The sequence below is a fragment of the Sturnus vulgaris genome, chromosome 6 (assembly GCF_052056855.1).
Source record: "Sturnus vulgaris isolate bStuVul1 chromosome 6, bStuVul1.hap1, whole genome shotgun sequence".
NCBI classification, from domain to species: domain Eukaryota; kingdom Metazoa; phylum Chordata; class Aves; order Passeriformes; family Sturnidae; genus Sturnus; species Sturnus vulgaris.
Window position 1 is genome coordinate 40,226,231 of NC_142248.1, and position 27,866 is coordinate 40,254,096.

The 27,866-nt window shown below is 45.3% G+C and overlaps 1 protein-coding gene across 4 annotated transcripts in view; it reads left to right on the plus strand.

Annotated features, from left to right (window-relative positions):
• The first annotated feature begins 3,868 nt into the window (after window positions 1–3,868).
• CEP170B (centrosomal protein 170B) overlaps window positions 3,869–27,866 on the plus strand; it is a 58,080-nt gene continuing 34,082 nt past the window's right edge. For all 4 annotated transcript variants that reach the window (XM_014871845.2, XM_014871848.2, XM_014871849.2 and 1 more), the window contains exons 1-6: window positions 3,869–3,929; window positions 5,173–5,308; window positions 17,104–17,193; window positions 20,155–20,233; window positions 22,897–22,955; window positions 24,217–24,355. In XM_014871845.2, the coding sequence (XP_014727331.2) occupies window positions 5,204–5,308; window positions 17,104–17,193; window positions 20,155–20,233; window positions 22,897–22,955; window positions 24,217–24,355 (472 nt within the window). In that variant the 5' untranslated portion in view covers window positions 3,869–3,929; window positions 5,173–5,203. The remainder of the gene's footprint in view (window positions 3,930–5,172; window positions 5,309–17,103; window positions 17,194–20,154; window positions 20,234–22,896; window positions 22,956–24,216; window positions 24,356–27,866) is intronic.

Below are 27,866 nucleotides of genomic sequence, written 5' to 3' on the forward strand. Positions count from 1 at the left end.
GGGGGATTATTTGCTGATTGTTATGCTGATCCAGCTCATGCTGATACCCAGAACCTGTGATGAAAAGCTTTGGTCTCAGGCTCCACAGGAAAGGGCTCAGTGCTGCCCTTTCTGTTGGCAGCCAACAGCACCATTAGCTGTGTGAAGTACACAGGTCCAGACCCGTAGCATTCTCTTGTGAGAGACCACAGATCTTTCCTGGTTACAGCAAAAATCCAGGCAGAAATCCCGACCTGAAGTGAGAATGCTGCAGGCACACATCTCCCTGCAGCAGAGCTCAAAGAGCTGGCATGGGTCCAATTTTGGTTTTCTGGGAAAGAAAGTAATCACTGAGGAGCAGAATCCACTTGAATGAAGAAGTGGTTAAGAAACCCTGTGTGACCTACTTGTGAACCTCTCCTGATGCATCTCAAAGTGAGTTAACAAAGAACAAATGAAATAATCTCAGGGAACAGTGACTGACAACTATTTCTACAGCCCTTGGATGCAAAGTAGTCAGGAATTCATGAGCTGCACGTGTGCCCATGAATGTGTGCGCATACAGCTGTGCACACTGGATTTCAGCCAGCCTGCAAAGAGTTAATTAGGCCACGTTCCCTTAGCAGTCCTGCACACCTTTATTTATAAGCTATCCACCATGTCGATATCTAAGCTATAACCAGAATTAGCTTTTTTCCCTTAGTTCATGGACAGGGAAAACGGCCCTTCAAAGGGGAAGCCAAACAGGACATCTGGATCAGGCCACGATTGGCCTGGAACAGAAGCCTCCTCTGCAGCAAGATGCTGCTCTTGTTTGGCAACTCTGTCAAAATGACAATCTCCTTCACATCAGAGCCTGCCAGCAAGAACTTGATTTAGTTCAGCTCCTTTGGGGATGGTGGGATTTTTGTTTTGAAGCAGGGATCTAAAGTGGCTCTGCTCCAAGCTGTGATAGCTGTGGGTTCAGGGTGTCAGACAGAAAGTATTTCAGTGGAGCAGACGACCTGATTCAGCAGCTCTGGATACAGATTGCCCTGTGACCTGTTATTCTTCTGCTTGGACATTTTACCTTGCCTTCGATCTCCCTCTTTACTGGCAATATAAGTGCTCTGGGACAGGGACTGTTCATTACTCTGCATCTGCACAACCTACAGAGCAGTGAACCTCCTGCCACCTGGGCCATGCAGGTGTGAGCATGTCCCCTGTAGCTGAAGGTGACAGTGCTGCAGATGAATGCAGAGGGGATTTGCATGATAAACATATGCCCCAAATTTAGCGTGAGCCACATTGTGCTGCTGCTACACCCAACTTTGTGAGGTCATTACCCAGCTCTTGTTCCTCCCAGCAGGAAGAAGTGGTTTTATGTCACTTTTATGGTGTTGTATTTTCCAAGACAGTTGTGTGTTTGGCTAGCCTGGGGGGTTGAACAGCCCAAGGGGTACATTGCCTGCAAAAAGGGCTTGTTTCAACAGGAAAAAAAAGTAAAACTCAAAGTACAAAAGTAAAACTCAAAGCAGTGCAACAGCTTGTCCTCCCCATGGACACATTCTCTGGGATTTAAAGATGACAGTGTAGCACCAGGATATGCTGCCCACACACTTGTTTTGGAGGGGTGGGAGAGAGGAGAAAGAAAGACTCCTCTTACTATCTTTTTTATTCCTTTTAGATCACTGGAATAAAATAAAGAGGCTGCAATGCAGCATTCAGCCAGGCCCAGGGTACTGACACAAATTGCATCTTCATGGTGGGAACATGGGACTTTTTTTCTTCCCTATAAACACTGAAGTACTGACTGACTCCTCAAATAAATACACATGGATAAATGCATGATGAAACTGGGCTTAAAGAGAGACCAAAGCAAACACTAACCTTTTTATAGAACTTATAACAAAGATTTGCCTAGATGGCAGGCTTGTATAAAGAAGTAAATTATCCTACTTCCTTCGAGGAGTATAGAGATGCTCTACAGATCGGTTCATAGAGCAGCCTCTCCAGTAAACAGATATAACTCAGAAAGAAGTGAATAATAGCTATAAAAAATTAAGCTATAGGTCATTAAATCAATAATAAAACATCATTCAATGACAGGATGAGCTGAAGTCCATTTTTGTTTATAAAGGATTTCTATTCCTTCATGGCAGCACTCAATGCAAAAGCCTTCAAAATGCCATGGAAGTGGCAGTGGCTCCCTCCATCCTCCTGCGTGGTGTCTGAGGGACGTGGCATGCTGCAAGGGTGTGGTGCTCTGCTCCAAGCAGAGACCAAGAGCACTCCAATAAAAAACAGATGCTACAGCTCAGTCAGCTTTGAAGACTTTGAAGATAATGATACCCTGAAATCACCTTGGAGCATAATGTATCTGCCAAGAAAGAAGTCAAATGTTGGCTAAAGAAGGCAGTAATACTGTTAATTAAATAATAACAAACACCTACTGCTCTTCAGAAAGAGGAGGAAAAGGAAGAAATGCTGGTCTCTTTCCCTCCTTACAGTCCTGCTGCAGTTCACTTTGCTCTCCTGGCTCCTCAGCCTTGCAGCCAAGTATAAACCAGGAGTAAGCCATGAAGTGGTGTGGCTAAAGGGCCACCCCTTGCAAGTGGTGTGTGGTTTCCCTGCCATCAGACTTTATTAAGATTACATCCTGAGCCAAAATTCCAAAGTACACACCACTGAAGACACCAAAAAAAGTTCTTGCCAGTGACAGAAAAATGATACTCAAACCCAAGTGCACAGTGTACAAGTGCAAAGCTGTCTTTCTAGCTGGAATATGAACCTGAGGAAGCATCACTATGAACTTGGTGTCTTCCAATAGTCTTCCCTTAGCAGCCTGAGAACCAGAGAACCAGTGTTGAGCTGCTGCTCTTTGCAGCATCTGCAGGAGCTGGGGTTCTCTTGAAGAAGCTTTACCATGATAATGCTCCTCACAATGGGAGAAAAAATTGTCATTGCTCGCTGCACTTACTGTCCTTCAGAATTTTCTAGTTACCTACAACTGAAAAGATCTCATAAAATGGCATGTCATTTCAAAGCACCCATTTCAGGCTCTTATTCCATGGTTAGATACTCAAGATTAACTCAGTCCTGGCAACTACATTTAGGTACTGCCCTGCAAGAGGACAAGGAGTGTATGTGGAGATGGATGCCAACATCGAGCCTGGTGGAGATTCATCTACCAGAGAGACTGGTGCTGAGGCTCACTTGGGTGGCTGGAGAGGCTGTGCTGGAACTCAGGCTGGAGAAACAGCTGGTGTTGGGACTTGGGTGGGAGAAGAGGCTGTGCTGAGGCTCATTTGGGCGCAAGAAGCAGCCGGTGTTGCACCTCCCTTGGGCTGGTGTTGGGTCTGGTCCCAGTGCCCAGCAGAGGCAGCATCTCCAGTCCCATGGCATCAAGCTTGCATGCTGGACCTTCCCAGGTCAGGACGGCTGCACCCTGGTCACAGAGGTGCCAGCGGCTCTGCTGCCATTCACTGAGCCCCTCTGCGAGCCTGAGGTGAGGGATGCTGAACCAGGGCACGGCACTGGCACAGACTTCCTGGAGAAGCTATGGACGCCCCATTCCTGGAGGTATTCAAGGCCAGGCTGGATACACCTTTGAGCAACCTGGTCTGGCGGTCGGCATCCCTGCCCATGGTGGCAGGGCAGATGACCTTTAATGCCCCTTCCAACCCAACCCATCCCACGGAGGTGTCCCTGCAGCGATGCCACGCGACCCAAGGCCAGCCCAGCACCTGCCACTCACGAGCCCCACGAGCGCCGCCGAACCGGGCGCGGGCCCGGCCGCGGCACCGCCGCCTCCCCCGGCCGGGCCCGGCAGGGCTGGAGCCGCCTCCTGACGTCGGGAACCTGCGGCGCGGGGGCGGAGCGGGGCGGGCGCCGGGAGCGGCCCGCGGGGCAGGCAGAGCCGGCTGGCGGGGCGCGGTGCCCGGCTGCCACCGCGCCGAGGGCCGCAGCAGGTAGGGCGGGCGGGGGGCCGGGGGGCTGCGGGGCCGGCACACAAAGGGCTGTGCCGGCGGCTCCCGGCTCCCCTTCCCGGGCGCTTTGTCGGCGCCGCGGTGTGTCGGGGCCGCTCGCGTGTCGTGACACGGGCGCGGCAGCCCGGAGCGGCGGCTCCCGGAGCGGAGGGGAGGCGGCGGGGCCGTGCGGGCTGTCCCCGTCCCCCGCCGAGCTCACCCATCCCCACCTGCGCGCCCCGGGGCCGCTGAGGCGGCGGTCGGGCCGGGGAGCGCCGCGCAGCCCGGGGAAAAATGGAGATCTCCTTCCCCCGGTGCGCTTAGGAATGCAGCTGGGAGCCCGCGAGGTGGGTGAGGGGAAGGCGAGAGCCTGGCGTGTGCCGCTGAACCTTCCTTCCTTCAGCCGGGGAGAGGAAAATGGGATGTTGTGGGAGAGGCAGTCGGAGAGGCCGCAGGAACGGGCTGCCCGCAGCCGGGCTGTAGCAGCGACAACAAACAGGTGTGGCCGGGAGGGAGCCCGGTGAGTGCCGCACGCAGGTCGCGGCTGCCGCCCCTCCGCCTGCCGAGCACCGAAACCCCCGCGGGAATCGCAGCCCGTGCTCCCTGTCCTGGGCTAGCAGAGCGGTTTGGTGTTTGGACCAGCCGTACCGCGGGGGAGGAAGGAAGGATGGATTTGCGGGCTCCCAACTTACATCAGTGTGGAAGTGGGATGAGCAATAGGGAGGTTGGTCTCCTCCCTCCCAGCACTGGTGTAAGCGCTCCTGGGAATGCACCGTGAAAGGTTAGAAGAGCCACGTTATGTCATCTCACTGATGTGCTGGTCCACATCTTTGATGATGGGGGAGGCCCAAGCTGTATAGCACCGTGGTAATTATGAGGAAATGTTCTGGAAAAGACATTTTTGTTGTTTTCTGTTTTTTCCCTTTCCACCATATTTCATCATTTCATTGATTGGATTCAGCTAAATGCTTCAATATTTTAAACAATCCTTTCTTCAGATCCTTAGTTTTACTTTGCTGTGGGAATATTTCCAGGGCTGCAGAGCTCCTATACATGGTACATAGGCAGCAGGTCCTGGCAGACACTTCACAACTGCTTGTCACTAGAGATTTAAGATAGGAACACAAGTCCATGAGGCAGCGTTGGGTCCCATGGTAAAGGGAAATTTGGCAAAGGTGGCTGTACACTGTTATATTTGCATATTTCATTTATATCTCACTGTGTTTTCTTTTTTTTTTGTGTTTAGGATGTATAAAGTTTAAGTGCCAAGCGCCAAAATGAGTGTGACTTCGTGGTTCTTGGTGAGCAGCACTGGCATTCGCCATCGGCTCCCTCGGGAGATGATATTTGTTGGCAGAGATGACTGTGAACTGATGCTCCAGGTAACGTGGCTTTTTTTTTTTTATTGTAATGATTTCCTCTGAAGATGCAGTAGAGGGATATGTAATGCTGGGGATCTGTAGAGATGTTTGATGCTTTCTTCAGGTGACACCTTTTAAAAGGAACTTCCTCTTTTTATCCTGAGTCTGTGTTTCCCTTGAAGACTTTTGTGTTTGTGACAGCACAAGTGAGGTTTTCAAATTGCCATGTCATCAGATGGATAGGATTCGTGGTGGTGGGAGATTAATCAAATAGATTAACTGTCTTGATGCTACTAGAAGCAATAAACAAAGACATACCATTCTGTCCTGATCTGCGATTATGCTGCTGGGTTTTTTTTAGCTTTTAATACAAGCACTGTTTACATGTGATTTGAATGCAGGCAGGGATTTTTGTTTATCTGTTTTTCTCTTTAAGTTTGATTAAATTATTTATGCTGGCATATCTCAGGTGTTTTTATCATGGTAGAAGATACTGATGTTTAGCAGAGGAAATCTGTTTTGGTGGGCTGAGTAGGCTGGTGACCTCTTCCCAAAGTAATTGTGTTACTTAGGCAAACTTTCAACTTCTGTTAGTCCTTTCCATACTAACATGTGTGTCTGCTGGACCTAATCCAGCATGTCTGAAGTGTTGACTCTGGTCTGATGTTTGACAGCATAATGTAGTAGATGTCATTCAGACAAACGGAGTTAGAATCTTGCAAAGAGCTTTTGACCAGAGCAGTTGAGCTCAGGAATTTGTAGAAGCTCAGAATTAAATTAGTGCTTCTGTTAGACCCATGCCATGAGTACTTAAGTGCACAAAAAATGTTATATGGCACCTGCCTGTCCCCCTTTTGCCCCTTTGAGAAGGTGGCAGATATTCCTGTTGGTGGTAAAATTAGGAAGCTGTCTGCACAATGTAGACTCCCTCCTCATAATTTTCACTGCTGACCTGATCACAGGTATGTCCTAAATGCTGTGCTGGTGATCTGATGATCTACTGAGGAGACTGCATTTGTAATTGCTGCAGGGATTTTGTATGATATGTTAGTAGGAGGTCTGTTTAGAGGGATAGACGTTCTTGTACAAGTGTACTTGAAGGGCAAGGTGCTGTCTAGCTGTAATAAAATGTCAGTGTCCACAAGAGGAGAGCTTGCAGTGTTTGTCCTGCTCTGCCTGCTGGCAGTGAGTGGCACGGCTGTGCTGTGGTGGTGGAGTCAGGAGCTCCTGTTCCACAGCAGATCGTTTGTTTGGGTTCTCCCATGAATCACACTATCTCTTATTTCATGTTGCTACATGTCTGGCTGGTGAGGCATGTCAAGGTGAGACATTAAAAATATCCTGATATTTGCTGTATGTCTGCGTTTGGCTGCTCAAGAACCTGATTGCCATCTTCTCTCATGACTTGGAGGGAGAAAACACACAGTGGTCCTGGTTTCCAGAAACGGTCTGAGTTTTAGGCTGCCTATCTTAATGTCTTGTGAAGGAACTTGAAGGTTGTTGTTTTTATTTTAACTGACAGCTTTCAGTACTCTGACAGTGACATCTCAAGCTGTGCACTCTAAAATAAAAGTACCCAAATACCAGTTATGCTTAAAATGCACAGCTTGTTTCTCTGGTTGCCTGTGGACTTAACTGGATGTCATGGGTTGTGAGCCACTCCATACCAACAAGAGTATTTCATGCTTCTTTACAAGTCTGAGCTGGCTTGTCAGTGTTGCTGTGTTGCTTATGGAGTACCCAACCTTGTGACGCTCTTCATTTGCCATGCACTTATCTACAAGGTAAATGGATTGAGATTCCTGGAGGAGCCAGGAATATCTGTGAAACAGTTGCATCTGGGGACTCATGGGTGGTAGGTGGTATTAAAAGAGGTTTCCATTATTTCACCAGAGTGAAGGCTCTAGATTGTCTATAAAAGCTAGCAGCTTGTGTTCATGGGGTGAGCTACGTGTGACCCTTTATAGACATATTGGTCTGCTATCTCCAGTAATAAAGCTTTTTCTAGGCTCACATGTAAGGTCTTGTTTTGAACAGCACAGCATATTCTTTTCCTAGCCATTTGCTTATAAAGATGTTCTCCAGAGCTACCTGGGGCTCCAGATGAGATGTTTGTAGTAAGACTGAGTGCAGAAGAAAAACTGAACAGAGAGACATGATATCCAAGCAGAATTGTATGTGAGCAGATGGAGGATGAGAACTAAAAATAGACTTTTTCCCTACTGTGACTGTCCATGTCACAAAATCGTTGTGCAGACTGGCACAATCATTTGTCTTGGGGGAAGCTTAAGAAGCAGGGCAGTTATCAGAGCAGATGGACAGAGCTCTTATGGCAGTTGTTTGCACCTTGTAGTATTTCTGTGGTACTGACCCTGAAATTGAATATTCACTGCATGGTTATTTTCCATATATATATATCAAGATATTGGCATTTAATCCTTTGAAGTGCACAGCTGGGAACAGACTGGCAGTGGCTGGGTGACCTGGTCAGTGCTTTTTCATCTCTAAGGCTGTTACTGCTTATTGATTTCATCGTGATACGGTTTGTGGTTCCCTGTTGATACCATGTGTAACATGGTGCTCAAACATGCAACATGGAGATAATCCTTGTCCTGGACACCTGCAGTCTTGCCTTTCTCATTTTACTGTTTCAGGAGTGTCTTGTCTTTTGGTATTTTCTTGGAATATGTGAGGTATCAGATCTCTAAACAGCGAAAAAGGATGTCTTTGTCACCAAACAATTAAGCTTTAGTTTTGTCTGGTTTTCTTATTTCATAATACAAATAGTGGATTTGCTTTCTGATTAACAAAGAGGTGAAGAAACCCAGAGTCTTTAATCTTAAAATTAAGTAGGTTGAAAGTGGGGAAACATAATCTACCTTGATATCTTCTATGCCTACTAAGAGGATTAGAAATATTTTTGCAGCCCTCTAAAGCTTCTAGTACAAGTAAATGTGAGATTTACATTGAGTTTGAATGTTAATGCACGGGTGGAAATGCCATGAAGTGTAGCTGTAGCTTGGCATGCAGTGTTGCTGTCAGAGCCAAGGGCTTAATTCTGCTCTTTTTCTAAGAAAAGTGCTTGATTTCTTCAACAGCCTCACTGGTTACTTCAGGTAAGAGTCAACAAACTGCAGGAGTGTGGAAATGTGGACCTTCACTAACTTGCACTGGGGTGGGTTATTAATGTGAAACTTGAGGGTGGTAGGAAGCAGTGCTCTGAAAATATTTACTCCTTTTTTAATCAAATACAAGAATTTTGGGACCATTTTGAAGAAAATAATTTTTCCCTCCCCCCCAACATCCTTCTTGGGAAATGTAGCTGCCATTTTTATCAGCTTTGATCACTTGCTTAATGTGATGGGTACTCAGAGGACAAATATTTTGCAAATTCAAAAACTTCACTTAACGATTAGAACATTCCCCTCTGCTCCTAAACAAAACATTATTTTTTTTTTTGCATTTTTGCTAAATGTAAATATTTAACAGAATGGAAAGCAGTGTCATGATTTCCCTGTTTTTGTTTGAGAGTGATGTTTACTGGAAAATTTGGGGAATAGCAATGTTTAACCAGTGCCCCCCTGAGTATTTCCCTTCCTTTAGAGTGATGCTGTGGGCATGTGATTGTCCTACACTGGGTGAGTTGTACACGAGTGTGAGTTACAGCAGGAGTAGGTGCAGGCAGCATGGTGCTTTCTGTTTGATGCCTTTATCCTGTCTGCCTTTTGAGACAGCCTGACATTTCCTATCAGGAGACACTGTTTGCAATTGCTTATAACTCTGCTAAACTTTGTAGCTGTTTGGGATGAGAGTTTATTTTCCAGGCATCTGTTTTAGGCAGTGTGTTCTGGATGTCATAATTTATCTCCCTTCTTTGGAGTTTGCTGTGAGCAGCTCTGAGAAAAATGCTGTTTTCTTCAGGTCAGTTATTTAAAAATATTTTTAGCCTGTTCTTTGAAGTTCTGGCCTTGTAGTACAGCTGGGTCAGTGAAGCTTTTCAAGAGTGAATTACTAGGTTGGAGGTGGTGGTTTTTTTGTTGATTGTTTTTTCTCTTAATCAATAATCTAAATGTATTTGACCAAGTTCCAAACCTCTGAATAAAAGCTGGAGTTTGAATGTGCTTAGCAGGGACTTATTTGATAGTATTGCCTTAAGTAATTTCATCTGGGAGTGAGGTTGGCGAGGGGATGGAGTGAAGTGTCACAGGCTGGGCAAAGAGGAACTGGATGCAGGTATTCACAAGGCTGTAACAGCAGCTGTGCTGGATTAGATCAGGGCAGGCATCCTGGCTCAGTGATCAAAGCAGCTGTCGAGGAAAGGGCAAGGACAAGCCAATGATACTTCCAAAATGCTCGTTCAACCTCTTCACCTGTGTTTCAGGAAGCCACAGGTCAGATCTTTCCATCTAGTGGTTGGATTTCTACTCTATAAAGCTTCACCAAGAGATGAAGATTTGGCCAAGTGAGACAGTACAATGAGGATTCTGTTTGTGCAGAGTGAGAGGAGGAGCAGCAGGACTTGGAAGACTGGAGAGGGTGGTGCACATAGGGCAGAAGCCGTTTGGTGTGGGCAAAGCGGGCATTACAGGATGTGGCTGCTGAGCAGCATTGCCCTTAGGCCTGAGGTGGGTCAAGACTTGCTATTATTCTGGTGTCAGGAGAGAGCTGTGAAAGCTCCTAGCCAAGCATCTGTCACTGGTCCAGATGGGACTTCACATGCTGCTTATGCTACCAATTAGTTCAAGTGGTAGGGCCTTGTGAGCTGAACATGGTGAATCACATAAAGGTAACAACAGTGCGTTTTCATCTTTTTAGCTTGCTTTGTTAAAAAGACAGGGAATTACAAGCATTCTAGGCACTGAAGAAGTGTTCTTACGGCTGCTAAGTCGAGTGTTTATAACTGCAGAGCAGTTACAACACCCTAGTGTCACGGCTGCTGAAGGCTGCCTGTGTAATCCTGCCTCGGCCCCTGTGTACATAGGCATGAAGATGCAATCTGTTATTGTGTCGTTCTCGGGTATTTTTCCCCGCAGGATCTGTTCTGTGTCTGGTATGCAGGGTGCACGGCGTGCTCCACAAATAATAGAGTGCAAAGATGAACTCTGCCTGTGTGTGACATCTGGTCAAATTAAGGTTTCATTGACATGATGCATCCTGTCTTCCCTGGGCCGTACTTGATAACACCGTGTCTCTCCTGTGTCGTTTAGTAAGTGTAGACATAAACAAGTGCTAGTAGGTGTGGTGTAGGTTGTCTACAACGTTATGCTGGGAAGAAGCAGATGGTGAGAACTTGGTAGATGATCTTTTTCCTGGTCCTTCTAGGTGGATTCGCTACAGTGCAGGAATTGTATCCCTCCATTGCTCAATATTTCCCGCCCTGGGAGCTCCCAGAAGAAGCCATGAGCAATCTCTGCTGGTTTTTGTGTCTGGACCTCCTTCCCCATGGAAGTGCAGGATTGAAGTGGGAAGCTGTAGTCGGGACAGGGAGATGCCCCACCCATGCTGTTCTGCTGCAGTTGTCCTGAGGGTGTGAACAAGCACCTAAGTTAGTCCCTGAGTGTTGAGAATTGCCAAGAGTAATTCCTTAGGTGTTACAAAGGAAGTGTCTTAGAGGAGAGAATGGATCTAGCCTTGGGAAGGTGCTGCTTTTTGACAGGTAGTATTTCCCGGTGCTGGGACAGCAGCTGTGGGAGGAAGGATGCACATCCTGTATTTGCAGGCCTAGTATTGTTTTTTTGGCTCTTCTTTGTGCCATTGTGTTCTGTTAATGTGCAGTTGATGGGAGGAGGTTATGATGCCTGATGACATATGGATGTAGGAGGCTGGAAGCATAGCAAGACTGGCAGACCTGGGAGGGGGAGTTCATTGCTGGAGGTAGGGTAGGGAGAGATGTGGTGGTGGCACTGAAGGCAGGTGGTTATTATAGTTGAGAGGGCTTCATGCAGCTGGCAAGGTGCTGGAAGCCTGGCCTGCCAAGGGAGGGTTTGTTCCACTCTGGAGTGGGCAGAGAAAAAAGGGAAATGTATCTTCCTTGTATGAGATCCTGATCCAGGCAGTAGCAGCTCAGATGCACTATAAAAATTCAGGCTTGTTTCCCAACTAAAAGGATGCTTTTCCATTCCTCCTGGGTGGCCATGTAAAGCAAAGGGAAAGCCAGTGCATCTGTGGGCAGCATATTCCCTGCCTATGGTCAGGATCTGACCCTGGGTCACTTGAACCAGTTTGCTTTGGGAATGGGGAACCAGCAAGCAAAAACCCATTTTACCCCAAAATAACGGGTTAAGTTTTTATGGGAACCATGCCAAGCCTCCAAATCCCTTTGCCAAGCTGTGGGGATTACAGTTTCATTTTCCTGGGGGATTTCTCTCTTTTGTTCAGTGCCTTATTTTTTGCTTGAATACTCAGGCCCTGCTTCAGCCACAGCTCTGCAAAGCCTGTGATTTTGGCTTCAGAGCTGAAGGCAGAGCTGAAGGCAGGAGCCTATGCAGCCTGGGAGCTGTAAACCAAATCCAGCCCCAGGATGAGGTGGCTACACTTGCTGAAGAGATTTGTCTGCTTAGACAGAGTCATTAGAAGCTGGCAGTACCTACCCCTGGGAGCCATCAGGCTGCCACAGGGATGACACACTTGAAAGCAGCCTGGGGCAGGATGGAGCATTCACTGATATTCCAGAAAAGTACTGAAGGGGCCAACGCACACAACGCTGTGAAATGCTTTGTGGTGAAAGAGAAGGACCCAGTGTTCACATCTGTCATTAATTGTTATCCAGCTTCTTACTTTTGAGGAGCAAAATTCACATTTCAGGCCAGAATGCAGTGGAATTATTTTTAATATTTTATTTTTTTTTTTTTTTAAATTTGGTTTTGTCTGTCTCCATTCTAAAGTGGGACACCAGCAGAGGTTTGTATTTCCTTACTGGGACACTTGTGCAGAGCACAGTACTGGCAGAAATGTAACCTGTTCACTATGGAAAGTATTTGAGCAACTGTTTTATTGCATGCTGCCACCAGAACGCTGCAGTTATTTTGTGCCAGAAGTGCACAGCAGACTGCAGTGAGGAACAGGGAAACTGCTCATGTTTGTTTATTTTATCTCCAATACCACGATGCCTCGCGGCACTGGCAGGGCTGAGGTCCAAAGCTCAGCCCCAACCGGTAGATTTTCACCCATAGTAATTCTCCTGAGAAAAAAGTAGCATCTGTATCTACACAGACAGCTGAGCTGTGTCTGCTCCCCAGCCCCGTGGGGAAACGCAGGCTGTCTGGCTGTGTTTCTCCTCCTGCCTTCCTAAGCAGGTCTTTTTGCCTTGTGGATTTTGCTTGGCATCTCTGCAGCTCACACTTTCATCCCCAGTGCCCTGTTCTCTGCATCAGACCCTTCACCAAACACAAAGCTATAGGGTATGTGCATCACATGTAGCCACAGTGTAATTTGTGCCTCATTGGAGATTCCTGCAAGCTTTTGAAGCTGATTTTGCTGATTTGATGATGTGTGCAGTTTTGAGAATCATGAGTGAGCTGCCTGCTTGTGTGGCTGTTTGGAGACTGCTGATCCAAGGTGTTGGTACCACTGTGGGACTGGCAGACCTACAGGTACCATTCCTATGTTTTGGACTATCTGCTTAATATGATCCTGGAAGAAGTAAGAGCTGTATATAAAGTACCTCCATCCTCAGTTATATGCTATGTTCTATGCGTTTTGTCTACTAGGTATTTAAAACATGATGCATGGTAGGTAGTATGACAAAAAAGCAACACAACCTTATATTAGGAAGTGATTTGAATGTCTGGAAATTCCAGCCCTGGAAGAGGGCTGAGTGTAGTAACAAATCAGTGTCCACGTTTTCCCTGCAGAGGAGTGTAAATATTCTTAATCAGAAAAGCACACGTGTCTTCCTGAGAGTTGTTTTCATTTGATAACAGGTCCAGTGTTGGGACATGGTGAGAATGCTATGTTCTTCCTTCATTTCCAGCCTCTTGGAATGTAGCCTTGTTTCTTGCCTGAAGATCACCACTGCTTAAGAGGACACCTCCCTTCCTTCTTTTCCCCTTCTCAACCTCCTCTGAGGTGCTCTAGCTCTGGTTTGGTTGTTTGGATCTCTTACCTATGCCTCAGGACTGCTTCTCACACCATGACAGGGGCTTTTCTGGTGAAGCAGATTAACTGCAAGGATGTACTGGTTGTTTCTTGCTTTTGACATCTGGATATAGGTAATTGAGGTTTCTTATTAACACTTTATTGGAAATTTTGTTAGATTTTTTTATATTTTGGACCCCTGTGTCTACTTGTGATGGATCAGTTTTGGCTTTGGTTGTGGAAGTCATGGCTGATTATTAAGCAAGACTCAATATTTGGTGCACGTGTCCATTTAGGCTAGAAGTCCTCTTATGTTAGTGATTCAGTCAACTTAATTGTAGTTTTTCAATATATACATGGCTAAAATCTTTCCAGTGAAGTTGCAGATGGCTGGGAGCTCTGCACCCATGGGCAGCTCTGTAATCTGTTGACTCTGGCTTCTTAAATCACTTTCTGTGATTCATTGGGTCACTCGTTAGAAACTACTGGCCTGCTGGGCTGAAGTGAATGCTGTCCTTGGGCTCTCAGCTGTTACCAGCATGGAAACTGGTAAGTCTCCTCATGGGAAATGGGCTTGAACAAGCCTGTTCCTCTCTTAGACAAAAGCACCATCAACCACTGGGTTGGTGCTGTCACTGCACACTGCACACAAGAGCAGTTTATGTTAAATATGACTGATGTTGAAATAAACCACACCTCAGTTCTCAAGTAAGAGTGACCTTTGGCAAGTCTGCATCAAAATAAATAAGGTGTGATTTTAGTTATTTTAAGTTGAGTTTCCTTGGAGACAGGCCCCTAGGAACTCCTGCTGCCAGTTCCTCTGATGTTTGCTAGCTTAACATAAACAAAACTAAGAAAATTCCTCTCTTCTCCACAAAAGCATGAAATTTCACAGAAGTGCAGTCTCCATAACAGTTGGCCTTTTTCCTGATGTGCTCTTAAAGAGATGCTAAGAAGTTATATGAAAACTGTGGGTCTTATTTTGCATGTTGTTTTGACTCCTTTTGCCGTAGGATTTCTTGAACATAGCTGAAACTTCCTTGGAAAATAGAGTGGCATAAATTGGTTCCTTTGGTGACCTCTTCCTGCATTCATGGAGGGGAATATCATGTTGCTAGAATATATGTCTGCTCCCCTGAGATGACCCCCATCTGATTGAGGACCCCTGAGTGGCTGAAGTCAGCTGTTGTAGAACACAGCAGACCAAAAGCTGTGCTCACTTACATCAGGGTCAGATGCAGGGCAAATTGAATTTTTTGGAGACAGCTGGTTCCCAAAAATAAACTTCTTTTTAAGTGACCTGTGATACATTTAAAATCAGATACCAGATCTGCCCCAATTTTTTGTCTGGGTTAACTTTTTGGGGTGGAAACCTTTCTGCCCTTGGAAGGAGGCTGTATGGTTTGTTCTGCCTTTAGAATCTGTTAATCTTTAAATGACCCTCCATGATGTGCTGTAAAAAGCTAAAGCAAACACTGCTGCACCAGTCAATCTGCATTGTATCCCGCTGTATCCACAATTCTGAGTAGCAGAGGGATGACAGGGAAGACAGACCATGTCTGTGCTGTGCATGGTTGTCTTTGACTCCAATGGCATGAAGCACAGTACATAAATGTCCATGGGCAGGGAGAGGGGATGGTTATCGCCTCTGCTCTGTAGATGAGGTGTGGTGAGCCCCAGTCCAGAGCAGTGCTCTAACAGCCAGATTGTTGTGGGGACAGACTGGTGGGAGGGACCATGTGACCCATCAGGAACAAACTCAGCTTGTGCATCAGCTGCTGTGATCCCTTAGACTGTGCCTGGAGCCACTCCTGTCCTCTGGGCCATATGATGAGGTGCAGGGCCTGGGCAATGTCCCTCAGCTGTCCTTACCTGGACCATTCTTACCTTGCACTGCACACACCTGCCACAGCCACTTGAGTCACTGAAAAATGGACTGAGGAGCTCCATCTGATGTGGATAATAAGAGAAAGAAGCAGTAGCTTCACTGCACATGCTTAAGACCTGCCCTGCCTTGAGGTCAGGGGTCAGACACCAAGTGTGGGGATGGCATGGGGGGTGTGAGGGGTTTGTGTGTGCCCCTCCTGGGAGGGCTTTGCTGTGTGTTCCTTCTCGTGTTCAGTGCTCAGCATAGCAGGAGGCACAGGTGGGGTGTCCCCAGCCACATTGTCTCTGTCTGTCCCACCTCTCTTTGTGTTTTTGGGGGGGTGATTGCTGTCTGAGCAGCATCAATTGGGCAGCAAAGCATGAAGTGGTTCCAGCAGCATGTGGATAACTGTATTAGTGAGGGAGCTGGAGGCATGGGGTCACTTGCCCCTGTCCTTGCTGCCTCTGCTTGAATGGTGTGAGGGGCATTGCAAGGTGTTAGGGCAATCTTCTGGCTACGTGTCTGTTTGCTTCATATGGGTACTTCAGGGTTGTTCTGGAGGATGTGTCTCCTGGGCTGATGGATGCTCTGCAGGGAAAGGAGATGCCGTTTCTCAGGTGTTGTGGTACTTCCCACGTGCTGGACACTGGCAGGGGCAGGAGAAATTCCTGCAAATAGTAGCAGTTTGTGTGAAAAAAGCCTCTTTTGTTTTCACCAAGGAATTCCCTGAAACAATCTTTGCCTCTGCATGCTTGCAAGAAGCCAGATAATGGCTTGCTGAGAGCGGTGCTGTGGAAACCAGTGTGTCTATACTTGGCAAAAGGGAAGGACTTTGAGCAAGAACTTGCTGATTGGTGCCCAGGAAAATGAGGATTAGCTGCCTTGGAGCCTGGCTGGTCTCCCTGCTCTGGTAGCATGCCTTCCCCTCCCCTGCCCTAAGGTACCAGGGAGGTCTCAGTGCTGCATGTACGTGCTGATGGAGTGACTGCTTTCAGTGTCTGCTTGAGGTCAACTGCAGCAAGGATTCAAGTTATGAAAGGCAGCAGGTCTAAAAACAGACAGTCTGGTGTCTTTATAGCTGTAACACACCATATTTCAAAATTATTCATAGATCTTGTTGTAGCACTTCTTCAGAAGTCTGACACAATGCCTGCTCAAGTGTCACACTCTGTTTTGAAGATAAGGTGCATTACTTGTACATTGTGACAAAGCCAGTGGCACCAGATCGCTGTCAAGTTCAGTGTTGTCAAACCCAGCTTACAATTTAAATTTTCCTGGAGTTGCCTTCTTTCTCATTCTGGGTTTACTAATGTCTCTCTAACTTGGAGTACATCCTAGAATTTAAATCAATTCCAGGACATAATCCTGGGAACAGTATAAATATTTGGGATCAAGTTTGGTTTGAAAAATCAAAATTACTTCTTTTCTCTTTGAAAAATAGAAAGAAATTATCCCACGTAGGAGCATCCCTAGTGATGAGGCCGTTGGCCTCAGCAGTTGAAAAATGGAGCTCTTCTAGCTCTTGCTGGCTCAGATCCTGGCCCCTAGGCTTTCAGTTTGACTGGTTTTGTTCAGTGTGTATTGATATAATTTATTGAAATTATGGCATAGTCTCGACAGCCTTCAGCGATTTTTAAAAACTTTTTATTTTCCTTTCTCCATGCAAATAGCGTATTGTCTTCAAACTCTGCAAACAACCATGGAAGCATTTACTGCTTATCCTTCAATTATTCACAGCAGTAAATAGTATTTAATCCTTCCTGCTTTCCCCCTCTGTCCCCCTGCCCCATATCACTCAGTTTAATGTCTCAGTGCTGCTGTGATTAACAGTGTCTCTCGTGCCTGACCGGTGTCGTTGTGCTTCCCTTGCCAGTCCCGCAGTGTGGATAAGCAGCACGCTGTAATCAACTATGACAAGGAGAAGGATGAGCACTGGGTGAAGGATCTCGGCAGCTTAAACGGGGTAAGTACCAAACCTCCCAGCTGGCAGGGGCTGTGCTGAGGCTGCTCGCTGAATCCTGCTCTCAGACCCTTATGGGTCACTGCAGCTGTTGGCATGAGTTAAGCCAGACATGCATAATTATTTGCAAGGCCTGAGATGGAGGTCGTGTAGCATCTCATCTTGGGAGGGGAAAGCTTTGGTGGATATTGTAGTGTTTTTTTCCTTCTCTACTGGTGTCCTTGCAGAATGGTTCAGGGCTCACAAAATCATAAAGCCTCCTGCAAAATGGGAGGAAATAAATTCAGTTTCATGGTTGGGATGTTAACTTTAAACTGGTGGAGATTCTGGAGCAGCTGTTCAGCATGAGTAGAGTGACCTTTTGATGGTTTGATTGTTAGTGCATGGAGTTATTTATGGGATGATGAGACATTTAATTTCATTGGGGAGAAACTGTTTAAAACCACCTTTTTTTTTTTTTTTTTTTAATAATAAAAATTGCTCTTTTGCCTGCCTTGAGCCTGGTTTGCATGAAGACCAAGGAATAATGTGAGCACAGGAGAGGGAACTGAGCCTGACTGAATCTTAACCCTTGCTCTGGTCCAACTTATGCAGTGGTATAAGACACCTGAATTCCATGATATTTAAATACACCATTGTTGTTAAAAATGTCCTAATTCCATAGCATATCCTTTTTTGGGGAGTTTCTTCATACAAGTGGAGCTATTACTCTGCTGGAGCCTAATCTAGATTGTATAGATAATTGTCTTCCCAGTGGGAGTTTTACTGCAGCCATTGTTTTGGACTGAGAAGCCCTCTACCAACACAACCACGAAACCACAAGATGAGCCCAGAAACTTGTATAAAAACAGTGGCTAAAGCAGTGCTCAACCATTCTGCTTCTTCTGGCATCTGAACACAGCAAGAATGAGTGCTAATCTTTCTCAGCCTAGTAGCTGAAGGCGTGGAGCCCTGCTGAAATGGGAATATTTCCAGTAGCTGGTCTGGACTCAAGCTGGATCCCTGGTTCAAAAGCTGTGTTATTTAACTCACGGTGGCAAAATGGCAGCTGGAGGTTCTGCTTGCAAGGGAGGGAAGGCTTGTACCACTAATTATTTTCTACCTTCACATGCTAAAGCATATGAAGTTACAACATTTTAATAGCAGGCTTACGTTTAGAAAGGCAGTGGAGTAAAAGGGAGATACAGCAGTGCCTGTCTTCTGCAGCTGATCAGCCACTTCTGTTGAAAAAGACTGTTGTGGCCAAAACAAATTTTGCATGCAAGAGACATATCTTTATTTGAAAATTGTTGTAAAAACTTGTTTTCCCACCTGAAACTAAAGAAATCACTTTTGAGGACCTTGATTTTAAATCCATTTTCAGAATTTCCTTTTATTTTGTATTCGAGTAGTCAGCAATACATTATACGGCTTTGCTGGATAATCTGGTTCATAATAATTGTCAAAGTGATTTATTTTGTTTTTATTATAATGTTCAGGTAATTCTGCAGTCTCTGTTCAGAGGTTTTTGATTTTAAGGGTAGCATTTCTATCCAGATGAAGCATTTTACTGAAGTTACTTTATCTCAAGTAAACATGGACAAACAGGTAACTATCAAAATTTTGAAGAAAATTCAGCAAACAATTATTCCTGTTCCAAATGTGATTTTGTGGGTTTTTTAACTGTTATAAACTTTAATGCAAATTTGGATTCTGTGCCTTTTAACTAGCTTCACTGTTTTTATTCTGAAATTACAGGCCTGTTTCCCAGCTCTGCTGTAAATTGCAGTGAAACTAGGGGCTGTTGTCTGCTGAGGTTCTAGTTTCCTGCTTTGGCATTTATTTTTCCTCTGTGGTTAATACTAGGTCTTATCATGCATGTTTGGCTTGGATGAGGTGAGAAGGCAGGAGGAAAAGACTGTGCTGCAGTCATGAAAACATGTAAATTCATTTTCTAGCATAATTTTGTTTCCTCAGCTGCATTTGCATTAATGGTGCAAAGCCCCAGCAGCAGGTTCCTGGTCTGGGAGGCTGAGTGAATCCCACCTCGCCAAGTAGGGTAACTCCTGGTGTCTGCCTGCCTCAAATCCAGCTGTGGGACTGGCTAATCCCCATCAGCACTCTAGGGCTTCTTCAGCCCTTTTTATTTGGCCCCTGGTCATTGCAGAAGTACAGGACTTTATTTGTAAGGGATGTCCGTGCATGCTTGATTTGATCCTTGTTTGGTCTGGGAGAATTTTTTCATTGTGGGTCCTCTAAGGAAGCAGAGACATCAAAGACATTTATTCACAGCTGTGAAATATATGTCTTGCACCTTCAGAAGGATGTTAGTTTCTTTCAGCCTCAATTAATTGCCTTGAGCATGGGAAAAAGGGGGGTGTGAATTTTTAGCACAAGGAGTTTGGTTATCTCGGACAGTGTGGCCTCAGGTGTCACGGTGATGGCTGCTGCAAATTTTTTTCCCATTTATTCCATGCAGTTTCATTTCCTCTTCCTCTGTGATAGGCTTTGCTTGTTAAATTATCAGGCCTTGGGGCTGACACCAGTCTTGTTTGCCATCCAGCAGAAAGCTGATTCCTAGCTCAGTAATTAAGAGCATGAGTTGCAACCATTGGTTGAGATGGGTGTAGGAGAGCCGAGAGCATTTGAAGTTCCTGACTTCAGGCACCTCATTTACCTGTTCAAGTCGGGGACTAAAATTGCATTTGCAGTTGGTGCAAAGGTAAATCTCCCTAGAGGTCCCTTCACAGCACCTTGCTTTGAAGCATAATTGGGGTGCTCTGACTTGCCCATGGGAGCTACTTGCTGGTGTTGATTTTTCCAGGGAACTTAGCTCTTGGCTCCTGGCTTGGTGCTGGCACACTCTTGAGTACGTGCAGTGCCATCAGCAGATAGACATGGGTGGCCTCCAGGAGCACCATCTATCTGAGATCCATCACCCTGATACCCTCAGTTAAAACCCATTCCTGTGCTTCTGTCCTGCAGACGTTTGTCAATGATGTGAGGATTCCTGACCAGAAGTACATCACCCTGAAACTGAATGATGTCATTCGCTTTGGCTATGATATCCTTTCTGAAGAGGACTGGGACCCAGGCTTTGTTTGGGTTTTGTGCTGTTGGCTGCATGAAGAGGTACCAGGGCTAATTGTGACTACTGAGTACAGTGTTTGTTTTGCCTCTTGGAGCATTTGGATGGCTCATAAGCTTGTGTTTCTCCACCATGAACCTGATTCAGAGCACATTAATCATGATGCCTGCTTTTGCTTTTTCATTAGACTTTGGATCAGGCACTGCACTGGCAGTACCAACTGTGGAAGTTCTTCAGTCTCCTCCTAATGAAGGATTGTGGTTTTTTTTCCTTTTTATTTGGGTGGAACTATAACTGGTACCAGCTGGGAGCAAACATAGTTCATATGTTTTTGTAGAACTAACATCTTCCTATTTTTTTTTCATCCAATTTGCCTTGTTTTGTTAGTCATTTCACCCAGATGCTTTCTTTCAGACAATTTTCAGGCCTTCAGCCTTCAACATTTAGTTGTGGATCTTGGGGCCAGACCCTTGACTCTTTATTGATTAAAGTTTGCCCGTGCAAATTGCTTCTGCCACAAAATGCAAGAGTAAATCTCTCTTTAGCAATAGCACATTTCACCTCTAGCAAGGGAAGCAAGGTTGCAGTTACTGCTTTATTTACAGACCACAAATCCTGCCAGTGTCTGCTAAAACACCTTTGCTTTCATCCCTTTCCTTTTATTATCCTGATGTGACAGTATGACTGGCTATAAGCATACATGTTGACATGCCCTTCTGAGCCTGAAGAGCAATAGTGGTAAGTAGAGGTTCCTATTGCTGTCTTTTCATGTAATCTAATACTTTTTTCACTTTTTTTCAGTTGCTTCTATCTGCCAAACTTTGCCCACTCAAGCTGAATTTAGAAGAAGCAAGTGTCTTCTACAGTTTTTTTTTTCCTTTTTTTGGGGAGATGTCAGTTAAAACAGTCCAGACATTTCTGAGAATAGAGGCAGAGACTGTTTTACCATTTGGTGGGGGAAAAATGTTTGCCTGGAAAACTCTTGTGCATTCTTGACCCCAAGGCCACATTCTTCTGCCTTTTGCTGTCCCCATGATAATCCATTTGTGCTTGGCCATGCTTTAGTCCTTGAAATACTCCAAACCTGGAGCCTTACTAGTCTTCCAGGGATCTGGTACTTCAGCTCTCAGTAGTGACAGTGCAGGAGCACTCACTGTTGCAACCAGGATTGCTTAAACTTATGTGTGTGCCATCCTGGATCTGCAGGAAAATAGGGTTTTCTGGGCCATGGATCATAATTTGGGTCTTGGCCACTGTCATCTGAGATCTTGTCATTAAAGGTTGTGTCTTGCTGCACATGTGATGAAATCTGTTACAGTCCCATAGGCAACCTCAGTTGAAGCTTTTCTTGACTTTGCAAATGTTTGGGGTTTTTTTATGCAGCTGCTTGTGTATGTTCTGGTCTCTTGGTGTGTGAAGACTTGCTGTGAACTCCAGTCCTGGGAAGGCAAAAATCAGTGCCTGGAGCATGGGTGGGTTTTAATGGCTGCAATACCAGTTTAAATTTTCTACAGAATGCAATTCGCAGCAATGAGCAGCTGAGTTGAAGTATTTAGTCCATTTCATGGATATTTCATAGTGCATTTCATGCAGCCATTTCATGGATATTCAAGTGAAATTAATGATTTTACTTATGAGTTGTAGAATTTATTGCCCTCAACAGGAAAATTTTAAAGACTGTAGGTTTTAGAGTAATCTTTGTGCTATGTACTTTTACCTGTGGCAGCTATAAGGTCTTTCTCTGCTTTGCTGTTTTGGTGCCACTCTGTTTAGCAGAGCTTTCTGTGCACACTGCAGTCAGCTGCTTGTGGATGGCAGCATCTCCTGAGGTCTCAGAGCCAGCTGTGTCCCATTGCACGAGAGCATTTCTCTTTTCCATTTACAGTTTCACTTACAGGCTGTGCAGAGTTTCCCTGCTAGGCCAGTATCATTTGGTTTATTTTTAGTCTAACATTTTCCATCTTTCCTTTTTCCTCCTCTTTGCTTTCTGCTCTGCTGATTGGGTTGTTCATGATGACGTTCCAGATGCCAGATTTTTTTTTTTTTTTTTTTAATACAGCATTGTCGAGGATTATTGCCTGGGCTCAACCATGTGAATGCCTCCCTTCCTAAGAGGTCACAGCAGCTCATGACCTGATTTACTTTTCATCTAGAAAACTGCAGCGACTGAAAGGCCTTGCCAGGGCAAGAGGGCACCACAGTCCTGAGCATTTGAGCAAGGCGCTGAACTCTGCTGCTCCACTATCCAGTGTGTGAGACTGGCCCACCCTGACCAGGATACTGAGGGGTCTGCCTGAAGCTGCCAGCCAGGTGGAGAGGATCAGGGTGTGAGCTGACCTGGGCCTCTGGTTGTTCCCCCAGGTTCTGCACAGAGTTGCTGATGCTCCTCCAAGCTTCTCCTGCTCCAGTCCCCATGTCTGCTGCCCCTCAGCTGTTGTGGGTCTGGCCAGCAAATGTGATTGTACACTCTCAGAAACTGTGCATGACAATGACCATGCTGGGCTGCAGCCCAGGCAACATTTACTACTCTGTGTATTTTAAGACTTTCTGGTTTTATGATCCTGTTTTCTTTCTGTGACTAAATGCTAGATTTCTCTGTCCATCCAATTCCTTTGTATTTTCCTTAATGAATTCTGTACATTCGAATATGTATGTCCTGGAACAAATTCAGCACAAAGTCCCGGAAGAAGCATTGAAGGTAAGAGTGGCTCGGTGCAGTGCGTTTTTTAAAAAAAACTTTAAGTACTCTAGTGATGGTCTAGCAGACTAAAATATTAAGATACTCTTAATGGCAGTGAAATGTTTCAAAATGTGAGGCTCTCCTTGGATTTGGACTTAATAAAATCCTCCTTTGAGGAGAGATAAATTTCGCGGTTATCTCAACTCTGATCTCTCCTATCCTGTGCTAACATGTAAATCAAGTTCTTTATGTTTCATGACTGCCAAGAAAAAAAAGGTTACTTAAAGCTGTAACATGTTAAAGAGCAACCAGCACATGAACTTGTGGGGGAAGTACAGCAGAACTTATTCCCTCCCAGAAGTGGAGCACAGATGTCTTTTTCTAAGCATGGTGACTTATGCCATCTCTACCACACCTCCTCAGTCAGGCTGAAGTTTGCTTAATTTATTCATGTGTACCATCTCATTTTTGCCTTCAAGCTCCCAATTTTTACTCACTGAGTAGTCAGTCCTCTTACAAGTGAGGTGTTTTTTAAACACTGCTTAGTAGCAGGTAAGAAATATTCAAGCATCCCCGTATCTAAGGCAGAAAAGCAACCGCCTCTAGGGCAAGAAAGCTATAATGTTCAGCTGTGGGACTAGGCTATCAGTGCCATGCATCAGGTCTTGGCTAGCAGACACTGCCTTCTTAGCTCTGGTTCCATGTTTAGGCCTTGGCAAGGATAGGAAATCTAACAGCTGCAGTTGGGCAAATGATTCATTGAACTTACTCAGGGATAATCTGGATGGGTTCATCCTTTTACTAATTTACTTGTAATAAACCAGCTTCTAAATAGCTCATTTACTTGTGTTAATATGAACCTGTTTTAATGTAGAATCACTCTCCTAACTGGGGAGAGGGTTTTCAAAAAATAATTAAAATAGATTCCAATTGCCTTTGCTGAAAAACGGAGATAATGCAGATGAAATAATTTATAATGTTCCTTTAAGAACAAAGGGGATTTCAGGATTTGAATCCTGAGTGGAAATGGCCTGAGTTCTGATTCTTCTCATTCTATTCTTTAAAGGATTTTCTAATTAGTTATTTCTCAGAGCTAAGTCACAATGACCTTCTTGTGTAATGGATTTATGTCACTTATGGCTTCCAAAAGGGGTATTTCTCCTGTTCTGTAGCTTCTACTCAAGTCTGCATACTTTTTATTGAAGGACACAGCTGCAGTAGTGTTTTGGGTGATCTGTTGGTGGGGAAGAGGGGTTCACTCCTCCTTGTGTCTCTGCAGCATGAAAAGTACACCAGCCAACTCCAGATGAATTACAAAGGCACAGCCATGAAGAGGGCGGAGCAGCCCATGGAGCACGGTGTCTACACTGAGTCCCCACAAGCGAAGCTGGAGAAAGGAGAGAGGAAAGCAATTACAGGTACCTGCTTGGGAACCAGTTAATCTGGATTCTGAGCAAAGTGCAGCTTGAGCCCTGTGCTGGGTTATGATTCTGACAGTCTTGTGGGTTGCAATTGGGTGCAGTTCTGGAAGGATCATCTTTCTAAACTCCTGGAGTATTCCAGACGCTGAGTTTTTGGAGATTCAGCCTCCAAAAAAACCCAGCTGGTGTGATGGCTCCTACATGCCTTGTCGCTGTGTGTGTTCTGGAAAACCTGTGGGCAGAGCAGGTTTGGTAAGTTCTCTGGCACCTGTCTGGTCTATTTTTAATTTCCTAATCGTGAGCTGGTGTTTGAACAGAGAGGGTGACTCAGACTAGAAAATGTATAGCTGCTGTGGCGTGGTGCTGGCAGGCAGGCAAAGAAGCACCAAGCCATTTCTTTCACAAAGCCCTGGATGGTTTTAAATGGCTGTATTTCCTACATTGCCAATATGTGGGATTGAAACCGACTGCCAAACTGGGAGATGTTTGTTTCAGGTTTGCTGTTCCCCAGCTTCAAAGCTTTTCAATTTGAGAAATTCCTTATGTCCTCCATTTTGTTACCAACTGCTGCCTTCCTTTAAAGATCATTTGTCAAACTTGGTTCCTCTGTGTTCCCCATTATGGTTAGCCAGGATCTCCCCAGCAGTCTTGTCTCACCCATTTCACCCAAATTCCTGCCTCTTGTGTGTGCTGTCCTGGCAGGTCTCTCTCTCCAGTTCTGGTCAGGTATCAGTTCATGGCTTTCTGGAGCTTGCTGGTGCATGGGAAGAACAAATATGGTTTTAAAGCAGACTGGTGACATGACTGACAGTGGTGGTCTTGTGGCTTCAGGATGGCAGAGCAATTGGAAAACTTTAGGATTTAGCAGGGAGAGTTGCCCACTCTGTTGGAGGAAGAGTCAGGGAGGAGAATGGAGGGAAGGGGATGGACAAGTAAAAGAGTGAGGTAAACATCTTGGGTGTGTTTACCTAGAGGCATGTATGGCAGCTTTCTAGAAAAGAGTACAACTTTGGGTAGATCTGTTAAGGCATCATGATAACTAATTGGAGTGGGGTGATTGACTGTGATCTCCCATGTATTATTATTATGAAAATCCCCCTAAGCTGACATAGTGCACTAAAATAGTGTAAGGTTCTCCCTGGTCTCTGTGCTGTCTCCAGCTGTGTGGGGAAGGACATGTACCCATGTGACCTACTCCCATTTTTTGCACCAGAAAACCTTTCTTTGTGTTGCTTTGGCTGTGCCTGTGTGGCTGTGTTTGGTACTGGGCCTGACAAGCATGAACATAAAGGGATGGGATTGTGGATGATTAAATGTGACACTGGTGAGGGCGAGAAGAGGTGAACCCCACTGGGGGAAGAGCTCTCCAGCTGCCTTTCAAGGGGTGGGAGATTCTTGGAAAGCTTTACCAGTAGCTGGAATCACTTTGTGTTTGCTACTGCCTGGTTCCATGAACACTCAGTTTTTTTATTCTTGCCACCTTCCAAAATAAAATGCACTGTCATTGATTTTAACCTACATGGCGTAAGCAGTGAATATTTGGAACACCTTCAAAGGCAGGACGTTGAGTGACTCTTCAGCAAGGTGACCTGTTTCTCTAGCCTGTGATTTGCAGACCTGCATTATGTTTCCGTCATCTTCAGTGGGCACAGACCAGAGGTCCAAGGCAAAACAGGCTCTGTGTTCTTACTGGGGACCAGCACTGAAGTGTGTCACATGCAGTGGGACTGATGGGCAGAGCTAAAAAAACCTGTAAAGTGCTGCTAACCCCACCGAGATAGAGGAAATCAGGACTTTTTGTTTGAAGTATTTTGCTGAATTGCACTGAAGCCTGTGGAAGCAAGAGCCCTGAGCATTAAATCAGTCCCTCACTCTCCCAAAAGCATCTCTGTCACGTGAGCAGAATGATCAGTGGATCCCTTTCTCATCTGCGATGTGACTAATTCACCTTGTCCTCAGCTGTACACATGCACTACTTCTCCTTGGCTGCCGGGAGGAGTGGCAGCAATTTGAAATGATTAGTGAAAAGAAGAATGTAGTATTCTTACGTGGAGTGGGCTTGCTTAGTGGCAGCAGAAAGAGGCTTTAGGAAAAGAGCTGTTTTGCTAAGCCTGTAGGTATTTAGGAATTTGCATTGACTAATTAAAGCAAGGCCTGGGCTGACAAAAGCCTTTAGAAGGATCGGTTCCCAGGGCCGGAGTGGAAAAGAGGCAGAGGGAATGCAAGCTTTCAGGGAAGAGGTTTAACAAAACAATGTGAACAATTAGAACTGCTTAGAAATGGCAGGAGGTGAAGGACTGAGGATAAAGAGATCCAGGGGAGTGAATGAGAAACAGTCAGTTTAGTCTTTATGCTGTTGAACATGCAGCTTGCAGATGTATGTTGCCTGTAAGCAGAAAATCATCAGTCTGTGAAATGTTTAAAGCAAGGAGCTTGGTTAATCCTATGGATTGGAGATGGATATGAATAAAAGTGTCTACAGTTCAGCTAGTTAATGCTAAAAATAGCTATTGTTCCCGTGTCTAAAGCCTTAAGTGATCAGGAAGCCAGGTAGAGCCTTGAACTGAGTAGATTTCAAGACAGGCGCAACCCCTGTTCCCATCTGTTGCTACCTGAGTTGAGGTACTTGATGAGATAAGCTACTTGGTGGTCTTCTGTTCTTAACACATAGTTAAATCTTCAGGCTGGTCTTAATTTTTTGTTTTTGCAAAGCTGCCACAGCCTGATGGTACTGGGTAATCCTGAATCTGGTGACTAATCTCTGAATAACTGCTGCAGGCCTGAGTTTCCAGGGGTGGAGGCTGCTTGCAGCGTCCACTTGAAATGGGCATCATCACTTGCAGGAGTAGGACCAATTGCAGGAGCTTCTCCTGGGCTCTGTGAAATAACTTGCTCACCAGGTCAGCGTCTGTGTCATTAGTAAGTCCTCTCAGCAGAGTGGACGACTTGAAAGTCTTGCTGATGTCCAGGGCTGAGGTCAGCAGGCAGCATGGATGGAGGCAGTGGGAGCTGTGCCCAGTTGTGAAGTGGTTTCCATGGTCTTTGGCTGCTTTCCCCATGAGATCATGGCAATAGCTATTTAGACACACAGCTCTGCCCTAGCCTTTAATTTAAGGGAGTGGTGTTATATCTGCTTTTTTGCCTGAACTAGAGTGGTGGTAACTGCAGCATGTTTAAGGTTTGACATGTAATTGATACAAGTACATTTGTGATCATCATCCTGATTTGAAAGTCCATGAGATATGTGTGTATTCACAGCAGGTACAAAATCCCAGGGCTTAGATTAACCATGCACATATGAAATAAATTGTGTGGCAAAGAGTCAGAGAATTGCTTTATTCTTAGTAGGTCTGAATTCTCTATTTTGGAGAGGAGTTAAAAAGCAGAGATATAAGGAATTAATTTTAAAAAATGTTGTAGCTAGATCATCTTTTTTTTTCCCTAAGGCCTCTGCTGTAAGAAACCTATTCTGTATCTTCTGGAGATGGACATTGTTGTTATTAATAAT